The sequence below is a fragment of the Morone saxatilis genome, unplaced genomic scaffold, assembly GCF_004916995.1.
Source record: "Morone saxatilis isolate NCDOM2014 unplaced genomic scaffold, NCSU_SB_2.0 Contig6, whole genome shotgun sequence".
NCBI lineage: Eukaryota > Metazoa > Chordata > Actinopteri > Moronidae > Morone > Morone saxatilis.
In genome coordinates, this window is record NW_023340206.1 from 2,063,766 (window position 1) to 2,085,627 (window position 21,862).

General features: G+C 39.8%; 2 protein-coding genes across 3 annotated transcripts in view; one reads left to right on the plus strand and one right to left on the minus strand.

Moving 5' to 3' along the window:
* On the plus strand, positions 1-4,513 carry harbi1 (harbinger transposase derived 1). The gene is made up of 7 exons (XM_035677800.1): positions 1-90; positions 663-828; positions 929-1,131; positions 2,692-2,779; positions 2,881-3,088; positions 3,183-3,358; positions 3,483-4,513. The coding sequence occupies exons 2-7, from the start codon at positions 664-666 to the stop codon at positions 3,681-3,683; spliced, it is 1,041 nt and encodes a 346-aa protein (XP_035533693.1). The 5' UTR covers positions 1-90; position 663; the 3' UTR covers positions 3,684-4,513.
* Positions 3,791-21,862, minus strand: part of creb3l1 (cAMP responsive element binding protein 3-like 1) — a 24,426-nt gene continuing 6,354 nt past the window's right edge. The window contains exons 3-13 of one of the 2 annotated variants that reach the window (XM_035677798.1): positions 17,866-18,020; positions 17,664-17,745; positions 17,171-17,373; positions 16,503-16,622; positions 15,459-15,605; positions 15,292-15,350; positions 12,026-12,094; positions 9,163-9,265; positions 8,842-9,004; positions 7,225-7,384; positions 3,791-7,132 (exon numbers count right to left, since the gene is read on the minus strand). In XM_035677798.1, coding sequence (XP_035533691.1) covers positions 7,096-7,132; positions 7,225-7,384; positions 8,842-9,004; positions 9,163-9,265; positions 12,026-12,094; positions 15,292-15,350; positions 15,459-15,605; positions 16,503-16,622; positions 17,171-17,373; positions 17,664-17,745; positions 17,866-18,020 — 1,298 coding nt within the window. In that variant the 3' untranslated portion in view covers positions 3,791-7,095. The remainder of the gene's footprint in view (positions 7,133-7,224; positions 7,385-8,841; positions 9,005-9,162; positions 9,266-12,025; positions 12,095-15,291; positions 15,351-15,458; positions 15,606-16,502; positions 16,623-17,170; positions 17,374-17,663; positions 17,746-17,865; positions 18,021-21,862) is intronic. The other variant, XM_035677799.1, reaches the window with a different exon arrangement.

A 21,862-nucleotide genomic window follows, 5' to 3' on the forward strand; every position in this document is an offset into this window, starting at 1 on the left:
CTCTCCGTGTCGAATCTGTGAATGCGCGTGGCAAGTTTGGTGTTCCTGATGCATGTTTTGGTCGACAAACGCTGCACGACTGCCCTAAACGTAAGATACATTTCATTAATAGTGCAAAATAAATCAGTTCATTTTCATGTACAGCTTTACAGCGACGCGTTTCAAACGGGTCGTCTTCACGAGCACGAATAACTGAAGTTATATAAACCCAAATGCTACCTAGCTAGCTAGTTAGTTAGCACGTAAGCTTGACTTGATTCATATTCAGAACTAACGCTAACGTCATTTGCTTATTGTAAGCTTCACAACATGAGCACAGGGGTTTGCATGATGGGAAGTCAAAACTTACCGCAGTTTTTCAGCCAGCAATGGCTATATTGACACTGAAATAACAGCAAACAAATAAAATGATCTCTATGGGCAATGCAAATCATAAAAGAACACTTAATACAGCATTAAAGGCAAGCACATCTTACAGTATTAAAGTAGACCACTGTAAATGTAAAACAACAGCTGTAGTCACACAGTGGCTGAGATATGGCTATGTCATGGGTCATATGTGGCTACCAGATCTGGACCAGTCCACTGTTTGCTGATGATGTTGGAAGAAGCTTATAATGAATGTGAATTATTTATTGATGTAAATGTATTATTACCCACAGCATGGCGATCCCTATAGCCATCTTGGACTGTGATCTTCTCTTACATGGTCGAGGCCACAAGACCCTGGACCGCTTTGAACTGGACTCTGTCTCAGACAATTTCCTCCTCACGCAATTTGGCTTCCCCAGAGAGTTTATCCTGTATCTGGTGGAATTACTCAGAGAGGTATGTGCTCACACACAGGTTTGAATGATCACAGCCAGTCAACTATTCCTTTTTTTTAAAAACCTGCAGATACTTAGTCCTGTGTGTTTCTGCACGTTAGGCTCTCTGTAGACGTACCCAGCGCTCCAGGGCCATCAGTCCTGAGGTCCAGGTTTTGGCTGCTTTGGGTTTCTACACATCTGGCTCATTCCAGACGTCTATGGGAGATACGATAGGGATCAGCCAGGCGTCAATGTCAAGATGTGTGTCCAATGTGACCAGAGCCCTGGTGGAGAAAGCTCCCCAGTTCATCACGTTCAACAGGTATGATGCCATCTGTTGGATTACAGGGGTGTCTTATGTTATTATTTATGCTGTCATTATCAACACGAGGAAACATTATATATCATGCGCTTATTTTCACTTTAAACTACCTTGAAGGAGAATCATTGAAGGAAAAACAGCATCTATGGAGGTAACATCACCCTGGTTAATGTTCTTTAGTACAAATTACTTTTGATTTTCAAATGACTCTTTAAAAAAATCTGAAAAAAAGCCTGTCGGGATATGTTTCAAATACTTAGCCCTACTACTGGAAAGGCTTTAAGACTGTCAAAACCATCAGAACCTTAATATCATGGCTGTAAGAACATTGTGTCTAAGATATCCAGAAGAAAATTCTTTTCATCCCCCCTCTTCTCCCTCCCCCCCCTTTTTTCCGGTTTTATTTACAAAAGATGTCATTCGGTAATTTAATGAGGAATGGACTGAAGTGTTTATAGTAGTCAGTTTGCAGCCTTGTAGATTATAAGTGTGATTGTGAATAAGTGATGAGTGAGTTTTTAAAATCCCCATAACAAGTAAGAAACTAAGTTTTAGTTCACCTGCAGGGTTCCCACGCGCCCTAGAAAACCGTTGACCAATTGTCCACTTCTTAAAACACAAAATGAGAGAAAGAGTTAAATGTCCTGGAAATGTATTTAACATCCTCCTGTTTGTGTTATTAGTGTGTAAGCTGCACTTGGTAATATAATTTATTAGAAAAGGGAATTCAGGTTACTAAAAAGGTTCTATTACACTTGTCCTCTAATTGTAGGGATGAGTAACAGAAGTGTAAGTTTAAATCAGACTTCCACAGAGAGGAACATATAGTTCTATAGCAGGTTTATCATCTGTGAAAATGTCCTGGAAAATAATCTCTAGAAAACAGTGGGAACCTGGGCAGAGAATTATTTAAAAAGTTCCAGGTACGTAGCTACAGGAAACACTTGATTATTTGTGTATTTTGTAAATCCTGCATTTATTACGAGTTGCGACACTCCACAAAAAAAAACATAATGTCACACCTCACCCTGCACTTATGACTGTAAACGACTAGTATTTAGTTTTTTCCTTATTCAAGAAAATGCTGGATATTACCGTATATCGCCAATAAACTGTGGCCCGATGCTGATAGCCATGGTGGTGACTGACACGCTACAATGTGCATCGCTTGCTTTCGTCCCGCTGCAGCTGTAGATTGCAGAATATGGTTTTCTTAGTTAGTATTGTGCAATATTTAGAATTTCTCCTGTTTTGTGTCATTTAATGAAGTCTATATTGTGCCCTCTGCAGTAAGAACCATTACTACAACAACACGCTGACCTCACACACCTGTATATATTTATTACTTGATTGTGTGACAAGTTTCTGCCCCCTTGGCCAGTACCCAAACAATAGAAACACCCATATCTGCTCCAACAATGTCCATTTCCAAAACAAAACTTCCAGAGAAATAACTATGGAGAGTCAAGAAGCATAAATTATGTTTTATGCAAAATATTAACATTAATAATAAAATTTAAAATAAAAAATAAAAGTCCAATAATAATGTTTCCCAAACAGAGATCCCTCCAACCGAGAGCAGTCCTTCCAGGAGTTTCAGAGGCTGGCAGGATTCCCAGGAGTTCTAGGGGTGCTGGACTGTGTTCAGGTTCATTATATTATATTGCATTAACACTTTTGTACACTGTGTATGCAGGTGACAGCGCAACTGACCCGCCCTTCTCCGTGTTCTTTCCCCTCCGTCTCCAGGTCACCATCAAAGCTCCAAACAGCGAAGACTCGTCATATGTGAACAAGAAGGGGTTTCACTCTGTGGGCTGTCAGCTGGTCTGTGATGCCAGAGGGTTGTTACTCAGCGCAGAAACCCACTGGGAGGGTGGACTCAAAGACACCGAAGTTCTAGAAAAATCGGCTCTGTACAAACAGCTGCAGGACATAGAGGAGGGCTGGCTGCTGGGTGAGATGTGGATTCCAGACTCTGTGTCATTCTGCGGAGTCTGAAAAGATCCAGAAAAATAAATAAAGTCCTTTTATTGATTTCTGTTTCCTAGGCGACCGCCGTTACCCTCTAAGGAAGTGGTTGATGACCCCAGTCGACTGCCCAGAATCCCCTGCAGAGTTTCGGTATAATGTGGCCCACATTGCTACACATGAGATAGTGGATAGAACCTTCAGAGCCATCCAGACCAGATTCAGATGTTTGGATGGTACCAAAGGATACCTACAGGTACGCTGTCCTCTGAGCTAACCTCTCCCTGTCCAAAAATGAAACACTCAAATTATACTGTGCTATAAACTACACAGACCAGTACTGACATCACTGATACCTGTCTGTTTCGTCATGTCTGCAGTATTCTCCCGACAAGAGTTCGTCCATCCTGCTGGCCTGCTGCGTCCTCCACAACGCCTCCCTGCAGTCCGGATTAGACGCCTGGACTCTGGAGAGAACGGACCCTCTGGAGCAGCCCGAGAGCCTCGAGCAGAGGCCAGAGGACCGCGACAGCCAGGCAGAGGACCTCCGAAAACAGCTCATACTCAAACACTTCAGCTGAACCTGCTGGCTGGACTCACTCAAGTTCACGTCGAAGTCAAAGGGGGACCAAGACTAATAAGAGTGGGACCAGAACAGACTAATGGCATAAAGGACACAGACACAGTGTTGCTGATGCAGTTTTTTAATATTTTGCTGGTTTCTACTCTACTGACTACACTAAGATAACATAGTTGTATATGGAGGAACATGCAAGACGCTATACAACAAACCAGGACAACATTATACCCAAACACATTTCAAATATGTAATTGTGTGTGTTTTACAACTATTCAAACTGTGTGCAGCTGCTGTGTTATCGAGGTTTCTTTACAAGTGGAAAAAGGCCCCCTCCCTCCCTGTTTTTAATCCCTCCCCCATGAATCCACTGATTTTTCTCCCATTTTCTTTTCCTTCCCCACGTTGATTCCACAGGTTAAAATCTTGTCACAATACAAAAACAAGGCCCTTATTTACAACAACTGCACATTATGTTGTCATTATATGTACACTGGTGCATTAAGACTGTTGAGGGTGAGAATGACAGGATGATTGGGCAACGGGCTGCAGTCACGCAATGTTTTTGTGTAGCATGAGGGACACAAAATGAAACGAAGACAAGTTAGACGATCTGTGTCCATTGTAAAATAGGATTTCTGAGTGTTTTATAAGTCAGAACTCTTATTGTATCCTCGAGGATTTGGGCTGGGACAGTGAAATGTCTGTTTTTTAACGGCCTTTAATTTGAAGGAATACCATGACATATCAAAATAGTTTCTGGGGAGCATGGTTGTTTTTTTTTCTCGCATTGTCTGAATAGTGGTGAAGAAATAAAAGAGTTTTTGTAAATGTCCTGATGTTTCTTCAAATTGTGGAGATAACAAAGCTAGTGGTGTTTTACTTCCTGGAATGTATTAGTCCCCTGATTGGCTTCATCAATATATACACACTTTCTACAAACAGGAATAAATACAACATAGACTGCTGTCGCATGAACACATTTAGTGTTGATGTTTAGATGTTTGAGGTTATAGGATGCTTTTATTGAGCATTACTATATTTCTTTTTGAATCAGAAGTTGATTTGTGATGAATTTCTTTCTTTCCAGGCCACGAAACCAAAAAAACTGATTTTTTTTAAAGGTCCGAATAAACAAGCTAATGGCATTTTTAAATCACGAGGGAACAAAGAAAAGACCCCCTGGGGTTTTCATGCGACAGCAGTGAAACATAAACACTGTATTACAGTTAAAAGACACAAACAGATCATGTCAAAGTTTTACACTCCATGAAACAGCATGTAAACACACCATCATGTAAAACTTCACATCATCCTAAATGCCAAAACACAACATACGGTTCCTTTCTTTTTTTTTTTTTGCATAAAATAAATATGCTCTTTTTTGATGCTCAGAATATATTATAAGTTGTATTTTTGTGTTTTTTTGTAAACATTATTTAGAAAAACAAAACATTAAGATAAACTAATCTTAAAAACATGTTCAGTATTTATTTTTTTGTTGCATAAATTAAATATGCTCTTTTTTGATGCTGCAAATATATTACATATACAATTTTTAATTCCATAAAAATACTTTTATGTCATGTTTCCCCAACCTCTGTCGGTACCCCTTTAACGGTCCCTGGATATGAAAATATGGTTTCTCCCCAAAATGATGCAGAATTTTGGTCAGAATTTGGAAGTGTCAAACTAGCTTTAACTTCAAAATAAAACACATTACATGTGTTTGTTGTAACTCTTAACATTACACAACAGCAGTTCAAACCAAGGCTGGCTCTGCTGCTATGCCCCTAAATAAAACCTAGAGAGACAGATAAATCCTGAACATTCATCCAGAAACAAGAACTAGAAAGATAATGAAATGAGCTAAATCACACCCAGGGTGTTAGAAGGCCGAAACCAGCCCTGATTTAACCAGTGTGTAATCTAGTTATTGTTCCCGGTGTTTAGGTGTGTGTGTGGGTTTCAGGTGTAAAGGCTAAGTTGGTCATATTGGTCTAAATAAGTGGAAGGCACTTTTAAAATGGCACAGCTTCCTTTTAAAAAGGATGTGAATATTTTTACATGTTGAATTCATTATGCACATAGACTGTCATGAAACAATGAGTCAATTAGCTGAAAGTTAATCTGCAACCATTTTGATTAGCAATTAATCACTTAAAGGTGCTGTAGCGGAAATCTGCATTTCGGCTAATTTCCTGTCTGCTCTCACAATTAGCAGTCCCCTCCCTCTTCCCCACGTCACCACACTGACATCCTGCTGCCTCTCTTTATGGAATTCTCTCTCCTGATTGGATAAACTGGGGACGAGATACCAGAAAATTTGTGTTTACTGCAGAAAGGAGGGACTTGGTGACCCATGTTACCGACTGAACACTCTATCGGTGATGGCTGTCGGGATGTAGAGCTGTTTAAGGTTTATTTTAACAACAAAAAATTACTTACAGCACCTTTAAATTGAGTTTTAAGCAACAGTCTCTGGTTCCAGCTCCTCTAATGTGAGGATTTGCTGTTTGTATTTCATATCAGACAAAACCTGATATTTAAAGATGCTACCTTGGCCTCTGGGAAACTGTGACTATTTTATGACCTTTTGTAGTATTGATAAAATAAAAAAAACATAGTTAAACCAATAAACAAAACAAATGTTAATAACAGCCCTATATCAACAGGTATAGGTAATGGTGATTGAAAATGAAAGCACCATGTGCTAACATCAGCTGCAATCCCACAGTGGAGGTCAGTCAAGTTTCTATATATTATGTATTTACGTTCATGAGTTAAAGGTAAAGGTTTATCTGTGTGTTTCCCTCAAAATTAAGACCATATTACCCACAAAGCCCTCTTTGCTTACTCTTGCAAAGAGGATGTTGTTTTCTGTCTTAAGGGCAACGCTACAATGTGTTTGTTTTAGAGAGAAAGTGTCAATGGCTCTGGAGACCAAAAGCAGCTAATAATTCTTCATTATTTTTGTTAAAACGCTACACTTTGCATTTGTGTGTTGTATATTGTAGAGGTTCTTGTTTTTATGGAATGTATCTAAAGTTTTAATATTCTTTGAGACTGTACAAACTTAATTTGAATAATTAGTTTGGAATTTAAAATTGTACTATATTTCAATGCACACTCCAATAAGATGGTCCCTTTAAAATCCAGTATATTCAGGTGTAGCAGAGCCTCTTTGAGCAGAGAAGCAAGCACCACGTACAGGCAGTGTACCGGCTGTGGATGGCGGATGGGAGGACTGCAGTGTCTGAAGTCTTGAAGCTCACTAAAACTGATGATGATGGACTGGCAGAATCATGTAGATTTCGGTCCAGTTGCGTGTTGATATGAAGATTCCTGAGTTCAGGAATCTGGAGGCCTTTTAGGGGTCAGAGGTGAGAAGTCATGGGAGGAGGGGTCAGGTTGTGTCAGAAAAACTCGGAGACTCCGTCTGGTTTTGTTTCTCTGAGGGGAGAAGAGGCACTCAGTTAGTGTTGAGAGGGCGATGAAAGTTTTTTGACATAAAAAGATCACAGTATATATGTGTGTGTTTCTACCTCCGGTCTAACTCGGGCCCAGTTGTCTGGTTGCTGTGTGCGTCAGCTGTGTATCGGATGTGGGAATGGGCCTCTGATTGTAGCCGCTCCCCTTCTGATGTCACTAAACTCTCCTCCAGTGGAGCCCCTTCATTGTAGAAGAGCAGGCTGCGGGAACGGACTGCAACACACAAACACACACTGGTCTTCATGCTCATGTTCATGTGGGCTGCAAAGACTGGTCAAATTCATTCATTTCTTGGATTTCCTACATTCATGATCAAACACTGTTTATCATTTTGAACATATTTAGCCAAACTCCAGTTGTACATTTCATTAATCAACCAAAAAGTATCTGTTTCCAGAATTTTCAATGAGAATTTGTTGTTTTATATCATTAAACTGAATATCATTGGGTTGTGGACTTTTGGTTGGATAAAATAAGATATTTTAAGACATCACCTTGTTTTTTTGAGATTTTACATGATTATTTTATGGCCTATACACTTAAAGGACCAGGATTTAGTTGCACCTAGCAGTGTATTTGCAGATTACAATTCCTTTACAAACGTGTGGGAGAAACTACAGTGGCCACGAAACAGATGAAAAACGTGACAGGCACTATCCAGAGCCAGTGTTTGGTTTGTCCGTTCTGGGATACTGTAGATTTGCCAAAAGAGAGACAAAACACGCAGTAAAAATTAAAAGTTGAATTTGACTGATAGCATTAGTTTTCTATAGATACTGTGATAATATTATTTTGAATTCATTTGGTTACAATAATCATGTAGAGAAAATCTTTTCCTAATGGGAATATTAGGGTAACATTTGTGGAAGTATTGCTTTCAGGCACCATGTCATTAAAGAGAATTCTCTTTGGTCAGTGGTCGGACACTTTGTTCCTAGTTTGTTGCAGCCAGTAACTATCTCGATTAGTTGGACAATTTGACACCATCATCATGATAAAGTACCCTGAAAACAATCTAAAATGAGCTCTTTATGTAAAGAATAGTGTGTGATAACCTTTTTTAGACATCACAACCTTTCTAATATTATACACAAGAAACATCCAAATCTAATTGTTCTGAACGTTGTAGTGTCTCGTGGCCACAGGCTTCAGTAGGGCTGATTTCCAGCGCTGATGGTTACAGTCTAGCAGACTTTTTCCCATACCGCTCAGAGGTTGGTTGTTGGCATAAAGGACTGGTACTTAACATGATGACAGCCTAACTTCTAGTTTTTAAACGGGGTTTCCCCAAGAGTAAGTACTTAAAGTATTTTTATAGGGAAGAGGAATTCAGTGAGGAATTAAAGTTCTTCAGGAGTTGTTTGAGAGAAATAACTATATTTTATTTATTATTCTTATAATGAATCTTGTTTTTTTATTTCTGTGTACCAGGTAATTATCCAATAGATTCTCAGTTAGAAACTAAACTTTTGCCATTAGATATTACACAATGTGATGTCTTTAGGTTTGCTATCACTACTGACATACAATTACTGAATTCAACAAGTTGATTTGAATTGTTTTAGGGTTGTTGAAAGTTAACACTGTTAACTAAACGAGAGGTGATTGAGGTTTATAGGTACATTAAAAGGCTTAAATTAGCCTTTGAATGTACATATTTGTAGACCTACCCTGACTGGTGGTGTAGAGGTCCGCTGATGGAAGAGGAGGAGAGGAGGAGGGATGAGAGGAAGAGGAGGATGAGGACAAAGAGGAGGAGTCGGCGAGGAGGGAGAGGGGAGAGAGGCAGGGAGAGAAGGAGCCCAACACCAGGACAAAACACACGGCCATCATCTGCACAGAGGAAGGAGCAAAACACTCACATTAATAAATAATACTAAAGGGAAAGTGGCTAATGCTGGAGACAAAAGAAATGCAAAAAATATATAATAAAGTAACTTTAACAACAACAATGGCAACAAGAGCTTTACAATAACAACAACAGTGTTTACCATGAGGCATGTCCCTGTTTGAGTTGAGGCCATTTTACAAGAACGGGGGACAACTTTCCCTGAAATCAATGATTGAAGCTTCTGGAGCTGCTGTAGGAGAGACCTGAAGACAGAGAGAGACAGAGAGGGATTAAAGAGCAAGAACTACAAAGGTTATCATTCCACAGCTAGAGAAAGAGAGGGGATGAGGGAGTAAAACTCGAGGCAGAACATTGTTTGGTTGAGGACTCTGGACAGAGCCTCTGAGATGGCTCTTACCCTCTCACAGATCGCGCCTCAGCTCAAGGAAGTAACAGTGGTTAAAGTCTTATATTGTGATATTGTCTTACAGTTGGTAAAGGTTAGGATTAGAGCCTTTGTTGGGGGTTTCAGTGTGATGATGTGTGCAGAGCCTGAGAAGTTAAACTCAGGGCAGCAAACACCTGTATAGATCTTTCGTGTTTGTCCCTGCAGGAGGTTTCTTGCATGATTCACAATTTTAGACTCAGAAATTCTTTATTGATCCCCGAGGGGAAACGGCGCCATGTTACAGTTGCTCATTTCTATAATAAAAATACACAGATGGGTGACAATTTAGAGGAAAAACCAACACAAACTTCCAAGTCTCTGGAACCCTCTCCATTCTCCTGTAGGTGTTCAACTGATCCACATTATTTCCGTTCTAATTAAACCATTCAATGAGCCCTCGATTTCTGTATGAAAGCATTTGTTTGCAATCATTTTTTCCAATCATTTATTCAGGTTTTTCCTTTCATTTGTCACCTGTCTGTATATAGGAATAGAGAAATTAAGGAAAAAAGAAAGTGTACAATGTACAAATATGTGCATTGTACTTCAATATAAACAACTCTAAATATTTAAAAAAAAAGAAATATGGGCCACATACTACATTATATAAGAGTGTAAATAAATAATAATGCTGATAAATGTAAATGAGAATAGTATAAACAAGACATTTTGATTGAAATATGCTGTATAAATCCCAGAGTACTGCACAGTATTGGGTTGATTGCACATTACAGTAAACTTTATCCACCTTATTTACTGTTGCTGTTTGTGTCAGCCGGAGTAAGTAAACGAGTGCAGTAGAGCTGGACAGAGTATCCCAGTAAAACCACTAGAATACAGTCTATCAGTGGGATCTGGAGAGCAGGGTTCTGATGGTATGAGCTGTCGGTAGATGCGCGGACACACTCTGACCACTAAGTGGAGACAGAGGACCAGTTGCTACTGAACACACTGTGAACCAGCCCTCAGAGACTCATTTAATGAGTGAGAAATGAAACCAGACAATAAACGGGTCAATCAGTCAGTCAGATATTCAGGTGGCAAACTAAACAGTGAGTCAATCCGGCTGTCTGTACATTCAATGCTTCAAATTTCCATGCTGCTGTCTGTCACATGCACCAGAATGTAGCATTAAACAGTTGCCAGCTGTAATGAACTTATATTGGATGATACTGACCAGCATCAATCACACAGCACTTTGATGTAAAACCACAATGATTTACTGCTCAAGTTATTGCTGCTTTAAATACACAGTACTTCCAAAGGTCATGCTGGTTGACGGGGTGAACACTTGTGTGTGTAAACAGTCAGCACGAGAATGGAAACATTTTAATTAATGGATTAAAAATGAACAGAAAACTGTGCTTGGGGTTTTTTTTTTGTTACTTTTTAAGTGGAGCTATAGCGGTTTCTCCTTGTCTCCAGAGTTTGTGCTAAGCTAGGCTAAACATATCGTGAACCGTAAATTATTATCAATCTGACTCTGGCTAAGACAGCAAATAAACATATTTTGGAAAGTTTTTAACATATTTAATGCTACATGGAGGTGGAGTAGCACTAACCTAGGCCTGTATGAATCAAAGTGGACGTGCAGTGCAGAGAAACCATTGCATGCAGAACAAAATGACCACTAATAACTGTATTTGGGGCCTTTTTTAGAAACTAGGAGCTTAAATTTAGTTCATTCGTTTAAAAAAAAAAATGTTCAGACCTGCACACACTCAGGGACTTTATTTGAGAGTGAGCGTGCTGACTCATGTTTGCCAGTTTGTGCCAACTCATTGTTCCTCCGTGTGGTGGTTTAACATATTCATCAGTGTGATTGTGTGTGTGTGTGTGTGTATGGTGGAAGGGAGGGGGTTGCCTTCTATGATGAAAGCTACTGTTAAGTCGCAGCTTTAATGACAGGCTGAGGCTGCCACAGACAGACAGACATAGAGACAGACGCCCCCCTGCCTCCCCTCAAGCCTCAACCCTCTATCCCACCACACCCACCCACCCATCTACGCACCCACTCCTGGATAATAGCAGATTGGTTTCATATTGTTATAATGACAGAGGAGCTGGGTGAGTCTACACTTTCTAGACAAATTTCTGTTTAGACTCCTATAATTCTTTCAGTGTAACACACTGCAAATAAACTGTAGACTCCAAAGGCTTTTACATACAGAGCATAAATAATAGCACGTATAACCTACAGTAGAGTGCTTTTCTTTCTTCTTTGATAACTACAGGACTACAGCTCACTCAGAGCTTTCCTGCTTGCAGTTATAATCATCGTTATTCTCAGAGAAAGATTAAAGAAAACTGAGGGCCGGTTTCTTTGGCCCTGCTATAACGCAGATCATTCAACTCTTCGCTTATCAAGACGCATTCTTCGCCATCTTGTTGCTGTTTTCAGTGATTATAATCCAAACATCGTTACAAGAATGTTGGGTCTGTGTTATTAGTGTTAGGAGCCAGCACACATCAGCTTTGGCCTGTTCAGAGACACAACAGCAAGACAGCACTAATGTCAGCCAGTGTGTGTGTGTGTGTGTGTGTGTGTGTGTGTGTGTGTGTGTGTGAGCCTCACCTGTTGGCAGTCTCCAGGTTTTCTACTTTTCTCCACAGGTCGCTGTTTTCTGACGTGTAGCTCTCCACCCTGATACACACAGACAGACAGACAGACAGATGTTTGCCTGAGATCTGATTTTTACAATGTTTTGCTTTGAGAACGCAGCAAGGTGCAAACCAGTGTGGGCTTTTACTGCAATCAGAAATAATGTCAATCATCAAGGCTGAAATAGCAGCCGCGCAAGATGGGCGACTGCCACGGGGCCCCAGACCTCCAAGGGTCCCAAAAGTGTAAATTAAAGTTTTATCAAATGACACAGAAGATCTAGGGCCAGTATCCTTCCAGCATTGTGGCTGTTTCGTGGATCTCTGGGAGTTTAATGGAGCTGCCATGTGTAGTCTGCTGTGAGCGCTGGACTTCGGAGGTGACAGGTGGGACTCAATAGGGGCCAAAACCAACTTTTTCTTGGCCCTTTATAAGGTTAATCCGCCCATGTCACTACTCGTTTATATTCCATCCAACTGTCAAGCTAATCTTATGCTAACGTTCCCTAACGCTAACATTGGATCTGCACACAAAAACAGAGAATCAAGAGTTGTGCTTCTTGTAGCTGGTTTGATTGAAATTGACAAAAGATACACATATTCTACTTTTACAGATTTATATTAATTAATAATACACAATTCTTCTTCAGCTAATGTGAGCAGTATTGGGTAGTAACAGATTACATGTAATCAGGATTACATAATCAGAAAACTACAAAAAATAATACCATAGATAAAACTATTAAATCAGCACAGGTTGCATCTGAAAAATGAGTAATGGATACAGTTAGTTTTTGTAACCCAATGGATTGTATTCAGTAACTACATTTCAAAGTATTTTGACCTAAGACTGAATATGAGTCACATTTAATGCTTTCCATGCTTTGCATAAATCAGTATGTGAATTCTAAACACATGGATGGACTGGATATACTGCACGCAAGATACATCATTTTTATTTCAATAATCATCATAGGACCACGGTGGAATGATGGACATACTTGTTTTGTGCACAACATACACAACTGGATTTGCAAGATGACAGATGTTCCCCTCCCAGCTGTGTCTTCCCCTCATCTCCTGCTAATCCTATTGATCTCTATTATCAACTGAACATCTTGTTAATCTTGTACTCTGTACATCATAATCCTCCTGATCTCCTCCTGTGTTTGGTTTGAATAGGACTTATTCCTTTCAGCGAGTGGTCCCGCTGTTTTCTGTCTGAGGGATCCTCCAATAATCCTGTCCTCACGTCCAAAAAAGAAACAAACACAAAGGATATAAAGAAAGGGATTTCTGGTTTTACATACCTCTTCTTACTTCTCTCAAGTGTTCATACACATGGTCTAAAGGGATTAATAGGACAGTGTGTTTCCACCTGTATGAACCGCTTTGGCTGTTTATCAGCTGACTGAAGCAGTTTACTTTTTGCTTTGAAAGCGACGTAAAATGAAGCCCACATTTTCACCTCTCTTTCGCTCTCCCTGTCAGAGACTCTTTGAATCTGACCCATGTGTTCAGCAGGTTATTGGAGTCCTGCCATAGCAAGGAATGGCCAGAATAACAAAGGAAAGAAGAGAGGAAGGACTTTCTGGTAACTTTTGATGATGAAACACATTCTGTAAGTATTATGTGTTCATCTGGATATTTCTACTTGACCCCACAAGGACCTGTGAGTTTGCTGATGTGCTGCCTCCAGTTAAATTCCCTACAGAGCTCTTGTGTCTGTTACCACACTCAGCTCCAAAGCAGTTGGGAAAACCTCTAAATACAAAAACTGCCTCTTAACTACACTTCGACTGCCAACTTCACTTCAGCATTACACAACTCTATCTTTTCCCTCTTTTGCCAGTTACATTTTTCAGGTTTTGCCTGTGCCAGCGATGCACAATTATGTATAAAAAGGCCTATGGTTAGGTTCAACTCAGGGGAAACCTCATGAGCCAACACGGCTGCTTTCTGGACCAAATACAAATACTCTTAAATACATTGTTAGACAGCTTGGAGAAGGGGATGAAAAGGCTTTTCATTCATTGCATAGATATTGAAGACTTGAAAAATAAAAAACCAAAGGTACACGATGAGTACATAGCAACAAGTCACCAATTTTGAAGGATAAGTCTGGTAATATTGTACATTTGTCTTTTTTCTATTATTATTTTCTCTAGGTTTTCAAGTCTATATTTGGATAGTGACCACTGCAGAGAGACAGGAAACCCCAACAAATGCACTATTTCCTCCTGTTTGAATTACCTTTGCTCAAACACGAGGAGACAAGTTAAATATAAGGCTTTTTAAGATCATTATGAATGCAATTTACGATCTATTTTACTTTCATTCAGGCAAAAAATGATGTGAATGACTTTGAAGTTTCATTTTGTTATAGCATGATCAAATCTTTCCAAAAAGCACATTTAAAAGTGAGACTGAAAAAAGCAACTTTATACAAGTAACGTGAACTCAAAATCAATTTAATACATTTTAAGGCCTTACCAAGTGTAAAAACTACAGTGCCCAGTTGTTTTAGGGAATTATTGAGCGTTTTTTCAGCCATGATATTTGTGTTTTTAAAGATTTATGTCAGTAGAAACTAATAGAGGTGGGGCTGAGAGCCACAGACAGAGTGAGGAAGTCAGAACGTATTAAGAGACAGACTCAGGCCTCATTATTCATAGAACAGTCCTCGGAGAGCCTCTGGAACCCCCTGGCCGACAGTGGAATCGTGGTCGGATGACAAACGACTTATATTGCTGCAAGCATAGCCTTGACACACTGTTGGTTTTATTCTTTTCATGTGATTTGTTGACAGCAAGAAAAATACAGAATAATTTCTTCTGTATTTTTCTTACTTCTTATCCTCAAAATTCTGCCACTAATAGCAGGGTAAACTCAGACGCTGAGCTTTGTAGAATCTGTTAAATAAATTCAAGAATTTGAATCGATTACTTTTTTTAAATTTTGGATGAATTAGAGCTTAGTTCAGCAACAATGGTGTGATTTTATTCTTCCAGACTGCAGCAACTTAGTATTCTGAATAATCAGGACATCTCACAGCTCTGGCTGGACTATTCCAATATTATGGCCACTAATATAGTGTAGTAAGGTTACTTTAATACCATTCGAGGGGACTATAATGAGAAAAAAGGGTTTGGAAATATAGACAGTGAGATACAAAGGTAACCCAAAAGGAGTGGAAAAGGAATGGAAAAAATGGGGACAAGGATATTTTCCAAGCCTTACTTTTTCTCCAGACATTCCACATACTCTTTCTTCTTCCTCCGACTCTCCTGAGCTGAGATCTAGGTAGAAAAACAGAAAAATATCAGCAAGATGCAAAGACCTGAGTCACAGGTTCTGTAAATAGCTGATGTGTAAATCACACACAAAATGAAAGGTGCGGTGTTTACCTTATTTTTGATCTTCCGTCGGACTCTCTTCAGTGCCTTCTCTTCACTCTTTGTGAGAGGAAGTTTGTTTGGTACTGGATAACCCTCAGCAACCAGGGTCCTCTTCTCTTCTTCTGTCAGCATGAGGGGACCTGAACCCTGCAGCTTCTGCACAATGAAACAAGCACCACATCAATGTATTTACAACCATTATCAGCTATTTATGTTCGAATAAACCCTGCAGGCAACTCACTCATCCGCTTTTCCTTTTAACAATCACTTTTGCATGAAGAGTTGAATTAATTCATCAAATATTCTAAAAGTTCAGTGTGATTACCCACGTTGACGTGTTTCCAAACACACTTATCTACACACTTATCTAAGAAAAGAGATTACTGAGAAAAACTGTAAAAAAAAAAAAAAGAAAACTTCACAGCTTTATCAAATCAAACATTTTGCTGACATTAAACCATTCTGTATAAACATGCGGTCATAAGGCATTACATTATGGCATTAGTACAAATGTGATTCATTTGTTCAGAGAAAAGCAGCTGAATCAGACAAACAATGGTCAGACACTGAATTTATTGAATTTCACTGAATAGGCCCTATTTTGTCAGCACATTATTGGACCAATTTAACCCCAAAATGACAGACCAGTAAGTAAACAAAGGCAATAAAAACAATTCCACAAAAGCCTGTAACAATATATCGTCATGTAATCTGCAAAGATTTTTATGAAAAGCCCCCCCTTTCGACCTTAATCATGTTAATAAAACGAAACTTAACATAGCTCAAATTAGAAGTGAAATTAGCAATTGACCCTCTAATAACTGCTCTAATAACATTTGAGCAAGCCTTGGTCAGAACCTGGTTACTGAAAACAGCCACGTGTCACTCAAAGTGGCCATGCCCTTAAATATGCAAAACTTTAAACCTTGATCATTTAAAAAGGTGAGTTATATAAAAATTACCCCCCCATTTTTTTGGACCGGGCTGTGAACATGTTTATTTCTGCTGTAAAGTTGGGCATTTTAATATGAGGCCTTATGGAGATTGACTCACTTCTGGTGCCAGCTTCAAGTGGCCGTTCGAGGAACTGCAGTTTTTGGCACTTCGTCTTGGGTTCATTTGCCAGCCACGGAGGTTGCCGCTTGACTTAGATATGCTGTGTGCTAGGCTCGTCTATGTTGAAAAGACAATAGAATTGTGAAGATGGTTAAAAGATAAAAGCGACATATAGTCTCATCTTAAATTAGCTAATGTTAGCAAAATGTTAGCTAACTACCTAACTCATGATTGATGTAAATTAGCAAGCTAGTTAGTTAGTGTTTTGCTAACATGAGCTTGCTAACTTAAGATGTGACAATATATATGTCGCTTTTACCTTTTAACTATCTTCAAAATGTGTCTTTTCAACATAGACAAGCCTAGCACATAGCATACAGGAAAGGAGAAAGTTGACTGAGGCTTGCTCAACTGTTATTGGAGCATAAAGCAAAACGGGCGGGACTTAGGAAGGGTCAATTACTGAGGGGCTTCAGCACCGTAATATTTTTGCCAACCCATTAGTAGAAGATGTTGGGTTGACATACATTATATTTTAAGCTAACTCTGTTGTATGTGATACGTTTAACTTTACCATAGTTCTGTTATAATGCAGAATAAAGTGAAGGCGACTGTTGAGCAGTGCACTCTGCAAGATTGGCAGATTGGTTTGTTCTTTTACTCACATGTGGTGCAGTGAGGAGAGGTGAAGAAGAGATGGCGGAAGAAGAGGAGGAGGAGGATGAGGAGGAGGCACGACCTCCTGGCCTCTGTTGTGGTTGAGGGGAAGACGGTGGCAGAGGGAGGTGTGGGGAGGAGGGAGGAAGGGAGCCGTCGCTGTCGCCGTGGTTGCTGCTGGGAGGGGTGGGCGGGAGCTGGAGAGCATCGTCTAGAGGAGAGGAGGGTGTTGAATGATTTTTTCTATTTTAAACTTTCTACATTGTTCTGCTGCTAAAAAGAACACAGCAAATAAGTCCACTAAAAACTGATCGAGTTCAGGGAAATAAAGTCCTTCAAATCAATAAATTTTTTGACCATATTTTCTTAAAAATATTGCAGAGATTAGACAAACATTGCTGGTACTGGATACATTTGTGTCTCTTCCTATAGAGATAAAATTGCTGCTGAACTGAATTGTGAAACCACTGTAACATGTGGGTGTGTCTGTGTTTTGTGTACCACTGGGCAGGCTGAGGTACTGTCCAATCTCTTTGGGTTCATCTTTTATGGCCACTGGCTTCACTTCGTCTTGACTGCGCTCCTACGGAAACACATAAACAACAGCGATGCTGATAAACATTGCTTTTGAACTGACAATTTAACATCAACGGAGCAATTTGTACTGTTTCGGCATTGAGACGCAGGCCTGGCAGATGCTAACCGTGTGTCTCCATGGTGACCCTCTGTGTGGGGGGGCAGGACTTAATATGAGAGGCGGGCCTTCCAGAGGCTGAGGGTCTAACCTTTGACCCACATCGGGCTCCTCCTGTTTCACCAAGATGGCCGAAAGGTCCTGACTGAAGTTCCATTCAAATTCTGAGGGAAACACAAAATACCATAAAATGAATATCAAATCAACATACAGTATATATTTACAAAGACATTTTTGTTCTAATGTGTCTTTTTGGCGATGGACCACTGCAGTGTTTTGTAGGTCCGTGCTGAATCGCTTTATTTAAAGATCACCTCCAGACATGTATTAATACATACAAATACAAAAAAAGGACAATTTCAACAAAAGTGATCTACTCCTTCAACCTCATTAAAAATTCCAAAATCTATTCATATGCAAATGTTTTTTTATTTCCAAAGTTTTCCTGCTGCCCACAAGATGTCTCCTCCTTCACTGTAAAGTCCATTCTCAGTGTATGTGCACTGGTGGCTTCGAGTTTCAAGGATGGACTTCTGAGATCAGTTTCTAAACTCACTTTCTAAAGTCAGTTACTAAAACTAACCCTAACTAACACTTCACAGTTATTCCACTTTTTATTCAGTGGAAGGCTTGATGGTGCAGAACAGGGGATCCACCTGGTGATTGTTGCATACATCCTTAGAGGTCATACTGGTGTGTCAATTTGACAAAACAATGCCAAGTCAAGGCCCCCTTACAAGATGTCCCTTAGTTTCCCTTGAGTTGAGATTCTTTGTGTGAAAAACGACAAAAATATCGCCAACAGCTTAGTAATAATGAAGCCTTAAATCCAGCCCAGAAAGCTCCTTGCCCTGTTCAGAAAGCAGAATGAACCTCAGCATTCTGAGCGACTTAAGTAACCTTAACTATCTCTCTCTTCAGGGAGGCTTTGCTGTAGGTCTTCCAATGGGAAGTAACTGGTAGCTTATAAATCACACTTTCAAAGAGCTTCCCCAAAACATTTGAGCACTTCCTGACGAAGCTGGTCATTATAGACTGCTGGACGACGTCGCTCTGGCAACTGTGGTGCATAATTTGTCTCCAGCGAGTGTGTATCTACCCTGAAATAAAAGATGGGCTGAACCAGCAACTCGTCTTCAGTATCCTTCCTGAGAAAAGAAACTGTTGCTGCCTTTAAACACAGCAGAAAATATGCATAATTGAGTGACCCAACAATGAGGTCAGAGTACAATTTTAAAGGAGGTTCACCAAAACATAATGAAGATATATTTCTAAGAGCATCTCACAGGTACACCGTTGTTTAGTCTACTGTGAGCTGCAGAAAGTATTTTTAGGGATATAAGTGCCACTGCAGGGCTGCAGGAAAGTTAGTCACTGGCACTCCTGGCATATTTGGTGTCCTAGTGGGCAAGATGATAAAAAGGCTCCGGTCCTCCCCGCCAACACCAACCAACCTCCTGAAATAACCTTTGGCTAACCAAAGCTCACAGGGAGGGATGCTTATTGTGGGGCAAACATCGTCACAAATCATCAGAGGCAATCAATAACAAGCAAAGAGTCATTTGACAGTATGTGCACTGAGTCAAACAAACACAAACACAAACAAACCCAGATATTACCAATGATACTAATTAAGGTTCCATTCAATGTAGTGTAGCAGCCCCCTGACTCTGTTTGACATTAATTTCTATAGTATGAGTCATACTTTTAATGCATTTACATGGAGTCAAGTAATCCAGATGTCATGCTAGTGGATGGTAAACTTAGCTGAGGTCAGCTGAGAATACCGGTGGTAGACAGCGTTGTCCTCCAAAGTTAAAATGTTTGAACTTTCTTTCTCCACAGCAGTATTTAAAACTGGATCTTATGAAGCTCCCTCACAGAAGGAGAAAATATGGGCAATCTGGACAACAAGAACTAATTAATAACTTACATAAAACAATATACACAAAATAATCGCATTTAATATATTTATTCCCTTCTACGACATCACCATAGCAACATATCATACATGTTTCATTTTGCTGTCCTGTCATTCTGTCAGACTGAGTCCATGTGAATGCAGTATTAGTCATTCATACATTAATTTTCTAAAATGTCACAAAAGACAGTCAACCAGAAGTTTAACTTTATCACAAAACACCATGAGCAAATACCAAGAGCTAACTCTACAGGAAATAATTTGCCCAAATAAACATTTTTTTCCAGGACTTAGTAGTTACAGTATAATAGTGGTTGCCTTACAGGCAAAATGTGGAGCATTTTGGAGGATCAATGGAATATAACATTCATAGGTATGTTTTCATTAGTGTATAATCACATGGAAGACGCTGTAGCTGGCTCGACTTTAGCTGCAACGCAATGGAGCGTCATCCTGCAAGGTGTTGCATTTGCAATTATGTGCACACTCACATACCTGGTAGATTAATTTGTAGTGTGAACGCCTATTCTCCTATTTATCTCGCGATTGCTGTGATGGAAGATTAAGGTGTGCCACTGTGAAAACTTTCCAGTGCTGTAAAGTTAGATAACACATTTTTTGTGTTATTTATGGCGACACCAGTACATCAAATGGAAATGACGTAGATGTATTTTATTCAAAATAACGGTCGGTTTATTTGGACAACCCCTGTCCACACAGGAAGAGTTTCTAATGATGGGTCTACCAGAGTTGAAGGTTAACTGTGTATGCTTTCAATTAAGGCCCTTTTAAAGTCAATCTGATTAGGCACTCCTCCAAAAAAATCCACCTAACAGTCAATGTCAAAGTTTGAAACTTTCAGCATTAAACTTTAAATTGAAAAGTGAAACCACGTTCTGGGCTATGACATAACCTTTTAGAGGCTAATAGCAACAAAAAAGTAGCTGCAAGTCCAGAAGGAGGAGTGTGTTATGTTTCATTGAGTCAGCATCTTTTCATTTTAGAATAAGACATAAACACCCGGAGACACTTTGATGTTTGTCACAACACACACACACACTACCAAAAAGCTCCCATAGTGGAAAGAGAGCAGTAGCAGTTTAACAAGGCGAGGGCTGCTGTATGTATGTGTGTGTGCGCGTTGGGAGTGAACGTCATTTTAATCACTGGTTTCCTAGCAACATTCTGCTGGTAAAATGCTCTGAAGTTTACAAGCTGTGTGTGCTGGGGAGAAGCGTGGGGTGGTGGAGGTGTGTGCCCGTCAGAGAGCTGGTAGCTTCTTTTTATCCTGTCCATTACTACAGCGGGGGTCAGCACGGAGAGAGTCCATCCTAAAAACAAATCCCTGTGGCTTCTTTCTGCTGTCTTACACACCCCAAAGTCACTACCTGCAAACTCGATGACAGTAACACACAGTAGCTAATATAGGTGATATATTGTTAAAAATCAAAAGAGAGTCAGAAAAAAACCATTAGATTAAAATACAGTGATGGAAACTGTTAAACCTATGTAGCTGTCACATGTTCAATTAGTTTAAGGGATGTTTATCATTGCGGTGCCATAGCATGGAAAACCCAGCTGCAGTATTAACTCCAACCAGTCACCAGTAACAATTTTATAATTTTATATACTCTCCCATTCACTGCTACCTCCAATATGTCACTTATGTCATTGATCAGCACGGTGATCAATCAACCACTGATTACATTTGTAAGCGTGTGAATTCAGTTTTGGGGTGGATCCACCATTCTACCAATTCCCCACATCCTCTCTGTAAGTACGACCCTCAGAGGCCTCTCCTAATGAGGCCCGTCCTGCTGCTTCCTGGAGCCTCGTTAAGCCTCCTGCCCTTGTTAAGCCAGGGCTTGATTGGAAGCCCTTTACCACTGTTTCTTAATGAATACCAGAGCTAGTTAGCTGTTAGCCAGAGCATAGGAAGGCTGTACTCTGGTAGGTTGATCAAAGACAGAATGACACATCTTTTGACAGTGTTGAGGGGAAGTTTGATGAAAAAGAATAAATTTTTTACCCTTTTCTTATATAGTTGTACATGATTATGGACCGTTTTCTTTCTGTCTTGCATGT